Below are 9,698 nucleotides of genomic sequence, written 5' to 3' on the forward strand. Positions count from 1 at the left end.
CTGAATAGCTGGGATTACAGGTACCTGCCACCATGCCTAGCTAATTTTTGTATTTTTAGTAGAGATGGTGTTTCACCATATTGGCCAGGCTGGTCTTGAACTTCTGACAACCTCAGGTGATCCACCCAACTCGGCCTCCCAAAGTGCTGGGATTACAGGCATGAGCCACTGCGCCTGACCTTACATTCTTCTTTTTAAGGAAGAAAAAGGCTCTCAGTTTGCTCTTGACCTGAGTCTAATGAATATTGCCATTTATGATTTCAGAAAAACAAGAAGAGACTTACTTAAAGCCCCTAATCAGTATACTCTTCTAGGCTACTCTCTATCTGCTGAATGTAATTTAGGAATTCTGAAGTAAATTACAATGTACACCAAGCAACGCTGAGTTAAAAGAGAAGCATTGCTGTAATTAACACTGTCATGTTTCCCAGTTCTAAAATGGTGATAGTTTCTTGAGGAAATACTTATGATGCCCTAGACATTCTTGGCTGGGATTCTCTGCTTTCTTGCAAATAGCCAATAAAGAATAAGTCGTTTATTTATTTTATTTATTTTTTTGAGACAGGGTCTCATTCTGTCACCCAGGCTGGAGTGCAGTGGCACGATCACAGCTCACTACAGCCTTGACCTCCTGGGCTCAGGTGATCCCGGGCTCAGGTGGTCCTCCCACCTCAGCCTCCTGATTAGCTGGGACTCTAGGTGTGTGCCACCACGCCTTGGTAACTTTTTGAATTTTTCCTAGAGGGGGTTTCACCATGTTGCCCAGGCTGGTCTCAAACTCCTGAGGCTTCGTGCTTTTAAAATGTTGCTCTCTGTTATGAGCTGTGACATACTGAGGCACGTTATTGGTGGGACAGTGCTCAAGACAGGTCTACCTGAGAGTGTGGAAGGCACCACGGACGCATTCAGTATCCTGTCCTCAAATCCAGGGCACTGTGATTGAAGGCAGCCTCCACCACCCCTACTCCAGGCAGCGGTCCTCTTGCTGTGGTCAAGGATTCCTGGGATAGTCCAGCTCCAGGAATACCTTGGAGCTTTCATCTAACTCCCATCTAGCCTCCAAAGACTGGGCCATGTAACTTGTGTTCCCTTTCTGACACCCATGCTAAGTAGAGGGAAGTATCTTGTGATGAACTTTCTGATGTGATCATACTAGGAATTGTAGTAGAAAGGAAACTTTATTATAAGGATCATCGTTTTAATCTGAGCCTCTGGTCTCAGTTCTCTGCTCTGCCTATGGCAAATTATTTGTATGTGTTGTTCTTTTTTTGGCAACTGAAATGTGATGTTAAGTGTTTTGTAGTTTTAGCCATACTTTTCAAAATCATTTTCTAATTCATTGACGATTAAACGTTACCTTTGTATGAAGTCAAAGTGAATGTAATTGTCCAAATCCATTGTTACGTTCAAAACATGACGCTCTAACAGAAGTAAATTGTTGTTGCATTTTTAATCCTATTTTCTCTTCACAGACAAGTTGTACAATTGTGTTTATCTCGCCATTAATAGTGAGGGAAATATTCTCTCTCGTGCGAAGGAGACGGGCTCACATACTGAGGGAGTGACTGGTGCCTGCGAGACAGACAGAACAACGTCAGCCACATCAGGACTGTTGGGGCTTTGAATCTGCCCTAATTTGGGTTTGTCTAGGAGCGCCAGCCTGACCTTGGATTGTCAGGCCTCTCTCAACACTGCCAGCCACCGGAGATGCTGACCAGCGGTGAAGGCTGCGCGCGTTTTCTACACTACAGGAATTCTTGTTGATGATTTTTGTTGTTTCATGAATGTGCCGAGTGACCTCTGACTCTGCCAGCATCTTTGTGTGGCCTGTTGAGGTTTAGCATTTTAACCTTAACTGTTGTTTTGGACTTGAACTTTCTCTAGCCCCAAAAATGGAGTGAGTGGGAGGCACAGCCACCCGTGGTTTGTGTTGGTGATGTGTTCCACAAATGGAAGAGATCATTGCATTTTGCTTTGGTAATGAGTTTATAGAGAGTGGCTCATCTTTGAAGCATCAAATCCCGACCAAATGCTCCAGCTGGACCGAGCTGCCAGCCTGCCTCGGACAAAGAATCCCTCTGTTCACTGTGGTGGGAAGGATCACGCTACATGCCCGTTGATTGGCTCAGTCACTCTGTGTCTGATCTAAAAGTCATTCAGCCCTAGAAGCATGAATATCTTCAAATGATTGTCAACTGCTCTCCTCCGTCTTCATTCAAATTAACTTTGACTCCTGGAAGTATTTAGTCTTCCTTTCAAGGACCATAAGGTACATCAGTTATCTCGAACACTCCGACGTGTAACTCGCAGCCGAAGCAACTCCACCCCAGATGTGTTATCTGGGAACTTGAGGATCCTCTAGGAAGCTAATCTGCTTAGTCTATTTTTAGAGGATTGATCTCTGGCACAACCAGGTTCCTGGAGTTACCTCAGTTGAGGACTAGAATTAGAGAAAAGGGAAAGACCTTTTGTTCTAGTAAGTGTCAAGCACGGATGCTCTTTGACTTACGATGGGGTTACGTCCCAGTAAACCCATTGGAAGTCAAATGCATCTAATACCCCTGACCTACCAAATGCCACAGCTTAGCCTCGCCCACCCTAAATGTACTCAGAACACTTAGAATTGCCTACAGTTGGGCAGAATCATCTAACACAAACTCTGTTTTATAATCAAGTGTTGAATATATCATGTAATTTATTGAATACTGTACATTATGTCGAAATTGCAACTGTTTCGCACCATTGTAAAGTCCAAAAATCAGAAGCCGAGGACTGACTGTACATGACATTGAATCACATGAATGGATTACTGGGGCCTGAGAGGTGTCCGTTCTTTAGAAAAATGTAGAGTATATCTCTTCAGGGCTGTGAATTCCATACTAGTTATCAATATTTTAAGATCATTCTGTATATGTATATATTTTAAATTATACAAGCAAGCTAGGAGGAGAATGTGCAATTTCGAGGGACACCTAATTTGCATTGGGTTAGGGAATATTTTTCAACCTCTTGCTTTATACTCTGATATGGGGTGTGTTTATGAACTTGTTAATATTATTTAATCATGCAGATTTCCAATCAGTGTATTGCTCATTTACTGACAAAAAGGGAAAATACGAAACACAGAAAGGGGAAATAAACTGACTTTGATAATGAACCTCCGTTTCGGTATTTAAATGTATATACCATGAGTGCTGAGATTTAGAATGATCAGTGCCCTAATGTTTCCTGATACTGAGCGCTCCCGGGTGAGCCCACGCTAACCCACAGCATTGCTGGGTCACCTGCTCCTTCACCCGAGGTGCTGGGGTGGCTTCATTTCCATCTGTTCTGTGAAAACTTGCCCTTTCCTACTGTGGAAGACTGTGCTCCGTTTGGATGAATTGCCCGGTTGTAAGTTAAGGGCCGTCTGTTTTCTCATTGAACATCTTGACTGGCGTTTGGTTCAGTTTCCTTTCCAGCTGCACTGTGGGTGTGGTCTCATCTTTGTGTCCCCACGCCAGCCAGTGTTTTCTTCCCCAGTTGAACCTTAGATTGGTGACTGTTCCCTGACGTTTCTATGGCCCCTGAGCTGTGCTGAAATAAAACCATTTTTTGATTTTTTTGGGGACAAGAGTCTCGCTCTGTCACCCAGGCTGGAGTGCAGTGGCACGATCATGGCTCACTGCAGCCTCGACCTCCTGGAGTCAAAAGTGATCCTCCTGCCTCAGCTCCCAAGGAGCTGGGACTAGCCTCCCAAGTAGCTTACCATGCGCCACCATGCCTGGCTAATGATTTTTAGTCTTTTTATTTTCTGTAGAGATGAAGTCTCACTGTTACCTGGCTGGTCTCGAACTCCTGGGCTGAAGCCATCCTCCCACCTTGGCCTCCCCAAGTGCTGGGATAACAGGCATGAGCCACTGGGCCCTGCCTAAAATGAAATTACAAATAAATGCTCAGCACTGGACAACATGAAATAAGGATATATTCCCTTGTTCTAGTTTTGCCAATCTGCACAGGATTTAACTTTTTTTTTTTTTTTTGAGACGGAGTCTCACTCTGTTGCCCAGGCTGGAGTGCACTGGTGCAATCTCGGCTCACTGCAACCTCCACCTCCCGGGTTCAAGGGATTCTCCTGCCTCAGCCTCCCAAGTAGCTGGGACTACAGGCACACGCCATGCCCGGCTAATTTTTGTATCTTTAGTAGAGATGGGGCTTTGCCATGTTGGTCAGGCTGGTCTCTAACTCCTCAAGTGATCCACCTGCCTTGGCCTCCCAAATTGCTGGGATTACAGGCGTGAGCCACTGCGCCCAGCCAGGATTTAACTTTAATGAACATCTAAGAGTTTGCTTTATTTTCTTAATATCTTCTCCCTCGAAAAGGGAAGAGAAAGCCATAGTGAAAGCTAATTTGAAAATGCATCCTTTCCTCACAGCCAGATCGCTGATGCTCACTAGGTTGAAATCAAATGCTGCGGTCTGCCTTTTCTTTTCAGAAGGTGTTTTTTTTTCTTACAGTTTCAAAGGAGGAAATGTCTCTCGCCACTCCTGCTATTCCATCCTTTCCTGGTTCTGAGGAACCAGAGTGCCACAGGCAGCATGCCTGCAGCAGTATTGGAGGAGCTGCTGTGCCTCATGATGTTCCGTGGGACGGAGAATGTGCAATGCTCTCAGCCCTTTGTGCCCCTTCCCTTTTCCCTCCCCCTGCTCTCTTTTTTTTTTCTTTTTTGAGCCAGGATCTTGCTCTGTCCCCCAGGCTGGAGCGCAGTGGCGCGATCATAGCTCACTGCAGCGTCAACCTCCTGGGCTCAAGCAATTCTCCCACCTTAGCCCCACTCCGAGTAGCTAGGGCTACAGGTGCTCACCACCACACTCAGCTAATTTAACAAATTTTTTTTGTAGAGAAGGGATTTCGCTGTGTTTCCCAGGCTGGTGTCTAACACCTGGGCTCAACTGATCTGCCCACCTCGGCCTCCCAAAGTGCTAGGATTACTGGCATGAGCCACCGCACCCAACCCCCTTCTTCAAAACCTCCAGAAGTCCTCCTGCTTCCCAAATCAATACATGGTAAAGCCTTTTCTTTTCCCTACTGGCTTTTCTCACTAATGTCCTAGTTTTCTTTTTGCAGCTAAATTATTTGAGTTAATAGACAGTATCTGCTGCCTTCCTGTCTATGCTACTCATTTCCTCCTGAACTAGGTAGCTACCTATCTGTTGGCCCAAGACAGTCCTGGTGTATGCCTGTCATTCACCGTAGTTATCAATGGTACTTCCTTTTGCTCTCTGAGTGCCCTAGTTTGGACCCCGTATCTCTAGCCTCTGGCCTCTCATCACCCTACAGCATTGAGGGTCATTGAATTTTGAGATTTTTTTGCCCCCTCATCCCGTATTTGTGCTTGACACCTGTAACCACTTCATCTTTCCCAGGACTTTTTCTTCTTTGGCTTCTCTGACATTTTAATTTATCGAATCTTCTTACCGACTATCCCTTTTCCTGGGTTCTCTCCTCTGTTCCCCCTGTGCTGGTTTCCTTTCTACTTTCCCTGATGAGCTACTTTTGTAATCTACCAGTAACCCCATCAAGTACTTATTGAACAAGAAGCCACCAAAGAGAGGAATGGCATCTGTTTGTTAATGACTGTCTGGTGCATAGTTAAGAACAGCCGGTCTCAGGGGAGGGGACTGGACTCGACTTATATAATCCCAACCCCTTCTCCCCTCCCCACACAGACCACTCGGCCAGTTTGCTGCATTAATCGTTTTCAACTCTTTAGGTCATAAACCCTTTTGAGAATCTGAAAGGCACTTAACGTCTCCCAGATTGAAATGCTTACATGAAAAAATATTCGCAGTTTTCTTATTAGATGTTCATGGGCCAAAGCTTGAAGCTCATCGTTGGACTACAAAGTTCGAAACCTTGGTCAAGAGAATCAAGTACCTGGGATTGAGATTCTGCAGAGTTCAGTTTCACTCACTTTCTGTACTGACCCTCCCACTGCCTGTATACACGAACCTTCTGCAGCGTCAGACCAGCTAGCTTGTTTACTCACTGCAAGGGAAGCTGTGCATTCGTATTCATACCTTCTTGTCTTGATTGACACCTCTCTTTAATACCCCTTTTTTGCTCCCAGCTTCGTGAATCTTAATTTTCCCTCAAGGCTTGGCCAAGCACCATCTCATCTGAGGAACCTTTCCCAACCAGCCATGCTAGCCCTTCCTTCTCTACCATCTCTCCTTCCCTTGGTGGTAATGTCAGTGTTGCTTATTTGGTGCTTAGCTGTTTCTGTCTTCCCTATTTTTGTATCTAACTCCCCAAGGAGACGGCTGCTGTTTTTCTGCAGCGCCCAGCTCCTCGCATGGTTGGTGCAGAATAAATGTGGAGTGTGTTGGGAAGGGTGGGAGGAAGATTGGAGAGTGGAGTGTGGGCAGAGCAGGCCAGGGCAAAGTTCCTCCCTGAGCCTGCATACTGCCCCGCCACCTGCTTTACACAGGATGCTGCACGCCTGCAATTAATGGCCGCAGACTCTCGGCGCTGCCCAGGTTCTCGGACTACGTGGCTTTTGAGTGCAGTCTCCTCTCCTCTGGCTCTTGGCAGCCTCGCCAGCTCTCCCTGAGGGCTCAGTGGCAGCAAACAGTGAGCTCTTTTGGTCCAGTACAAATCTCCATGTTATTCAAGCTGCTGTCTTTATTCCTGCTGTGTGTTTTGACTTGGCCTGTCCCTTCCAAGCATTCAAACTCTCTTCATCCCTCATAGTCCCCTTCGTTGCCCACCTCCATGAAGCTTTTCCTGATAACCCTACTAGTAATGCTATTTTCCTTCTGGAAACCTCTCTTGAAAGCCCTTATCCTTAGACCACACAGTCTGCCCCAGGCTGATTGGTTTTATTGCCTTATTTTGTTCTCTATTGTTTCTGGCTAAGTTGTCATTTCCTCAATTAAATTGTGAGAGTCACAGGAGTCGGCACCCTGGCCCAGGACACAGCAGCTGTTTCATCACCACTGGCTGATGTTCCTTCTCACCTTGCTTCTTCTGTGCCTTTAGAGTCAATGTCATCTCCTTGTGCTTTTCCTTAGGCCATTTCTGGGGACATAAAGTTTGTTTCAGCTTATGTCTAGAATAAATCAAATTAAATGTGAAATACCGGCTGGGCATGATGGCTCATGCCTGTAAACCCAGCACTTTGGGAGTCCGAGGCGGGTAGGTCACTTGAGGTTAGGAGTTCAAGACCAGCCTGGCCAATGTGATGAAACCCTGTTTCTACTAAAAATACAAAAATTTAGCTTGGTGTGGTGGTTGGCGCCTGTAATCCCAGCTACTCAAGAGGCTGAGGCAGGAGAATCACTTCAACTCAGGAGGCGGAGGCTGCAGTGAGCCAAGATTGCACCACTGCACTCCAGTCTGGGCAAAAGAGCAAGACTCCATCTCAAAAAAAAAAAAAAGTGAAATACTGATATTTACATATACATGATCTTAGATTCATAGATAATACAAATCACTTCAGTGGTTTTATATTTGTGTGTGTGTGTGTGTGTGTGTGTGTGTGTGTGATATGCAACGTAACAATGATTTGTTACTATATGGCTTTTTGGAAGTAAGAACATATGCATGCTGCATAGTTAATCAAATAATACTCGAAAAGTTCTGTACCTGGACACCCAAGGTGTGGTCTTCCAGCCATTAGTGAAATAATGCTTCATAGGTGGATGCATCTTTAAAAACTGCTGTTCCATTCACCACTCTGTTTTCTCCCCTACACAGTCTGAGGTCCGCAGATGGTTCTGTAGTTTACATGTGAGAACCAAGATTCAGAGAGGGTAAGTGGCTTGCTGGGAGTCAAATCATCTAAATAACAGAACTAGGACTAAATTAAAACCCAGTTTTTAAAATTTAACTTCAGTGGCTTTTTTTTCTGCCATGCAGCCTCTCCTTAAACTGACTCTTCCCCTAGGCTTACTTCCAAGGTGTAAATTGGTCAGCCAGTTCTCATCTTTCTCTAGGGCCGGCGTCCCAAGGGTGAGCGGAATTGTCAGACCTGCACCTTTGTGCGGAAACCACCTGCGCCCCGTTCCTGCTGTTGGGCTGTGGCCCTACATGGATGTCCAGGCCACCCTGGCTGACTGGCCTTGCCCTGGGGTCTTAGCCTCTCTCTAGGGAGCCTTCTGTACTAGATTTGCCTTTTTATTTATTTATTTTTTTTGAGATGGAGTTTTGCTCTTGTCGCCCAGGCTGGAGTGCGGTGGCATGATCTCAGCTCACTGCAACCTCCGCCTCCTGGGTTCAAGCGATTATCCTGCCTCAGCCTCCTGAGTAGCTGGGAGGTGCCTGGCACCATGCCTGGCTAATTTTGTATTTTCAGTAGAGATGGGGTTTCACCATGTTGCCCATGCTGATCTTGAACTCCTGACCTCAGGTGATCCACCCACCTTGACCTCCCAAAGTGCTGGGATTACAGGTGTGAGCCACCGCATCCGGCCTAGGTTTGCCTTTTTAAACAGCACCTCTGTAGTCTTTTTCCCGCATCTTCTGTTTGAGTCTAAGAGTTGCAGCATCCACTTCATAAACTGCCGCGCTGGTGTTTTTCCCCGATTCTGTGTCTGCACGGTCAGCGGAGGTGTGACTGTTTCATGGGCCTGGCTGACCCAGGTCTGCCTTGGGTCCTTGCTCGGGCACCCCTCTTTCTAACAAATGTTGAATTAACCTTGAATGAGATTGTTGCTTCTAAAATGCCATTGGTCAGCTTTTTCCTGCTTGTTCTTGCCCTCTGTTTAAGGAATGTTTTTTTTCTTTTTGTCCTTTCAGGAATTAAATAAAAAGTAGCAAAATTGTTGGAAACTGTTTTCAGACCCCTTTATCACTGTGGCACAGGAAGCTGTCATCTCAGAAATTCATCGGCAGAGAAACACAGATAAAAGGGCTCCCCTGTTGGACAGGAATGTTCTTTTGGATTTAATGGGATAATTGTATTTAGGTAAAACCTTTCATCTGAGGACTTCAAAGGACTTTACCTTGTTTAGTAGTTATTATCACACCCTACAGAGTGACATTAGGGTACTACACCCCTAGATTTTTGTGTGTGTGTATGTACATTTGTTTATTTTTTTAGTATTGTGCTTGTTTTCTTAGGTTCACCATGGAAAGTCTCAGGAACCTAACAGCACTGCAGTTGATTTCCATTAAAAAATAGTACCTAACAAATAGCAGACGTAACTGGCCTCTGTGTCCTGGAATGACAAATGAAGATGTTAATGGGGTTATAAAATAAAGAGCAACCATTCTGGAGCCAGGAAGGCGGGGCTGGGAGGGACAAGAGTAGTGACCAAAGTACTGGCGGCAGAGAGTGCTCCTTCCCCAAATGCCCCTAGTGGGTTTTACTTTTATGGTTCTACTCAGGGTCCGAAAAGAGATTATTCTGTGAACAAGCTCTTGGAGAGAGTGTAGAGCCACATAATCCCCCTTAACAGTTTTTTTTTTTTTTTTTTGAGACAGAGTCTCGCTCTGTCGCCCAGGCTGGAGTGCAGTGGTGTATTCTCAGCTCATTGCAGCCTCTGCCTCCTGGGTTCAAGCGATTCTTGTGCCTCAGCCTCCAGAGTAGCTGGGATTACTGGCGTTTGCCACCATGCCCGGCTAATTTTTGTGTTTTTAGTAGAGACAGGGTTTCACCATGTTACCCAGGCTGATCTCAAACTCCTGACCTCAGGTCATCCACCTGCCTCGGTCT

At 45.7% G+C, this 9,698-nt stretch overlaps 1 protein-coding gene across 6 annotated transcripts in view; it reads left to right on the plus strand.

Annotated features, from left to right (window-relative positions):
• The window catches only part of SLC37A3 (solute carrier family 37 member 3), a 64,023-nt gene extending 61,895 nt beyond the window's left edge, over positions 1–2,128 (plus strand). For all 6 annotated transcript variants that reach the window (XM_030932841.1, XM_030932843.1, XM_030932844.1 and 3 more), the window contains one exon: positions 1,473–2,128. In XM_030932841.1, coding sequence (XP_030788701.1) covers positions 1,473–1,565 — 93 coding nt within the window. In that variant the 3' untranslated portion in view covers positions 1,566–2,128. The remainder of the gene's footprint in view (positions 1–1,472) is intronic.
• Positions 2,129–9,698: the final 7,570 nt, after the last annotated feature.

The sequence above is a fragment of the Rhinopithecus roxellana genome, chromosome 6 (assembly GCF_007565055.1).
Source record: "Rhinopithecus roxellana isolate Shanxi Qingling chromosome 6, ASM756505v1, whole genome shotgun sequence".
Taxonomy (NCBI): Eukaryota; Metazoa; Chordata; class Mammalia; order Primates; family Cercopithecidae; genus Rhinopithecus; species Rhinopithecus roxellana.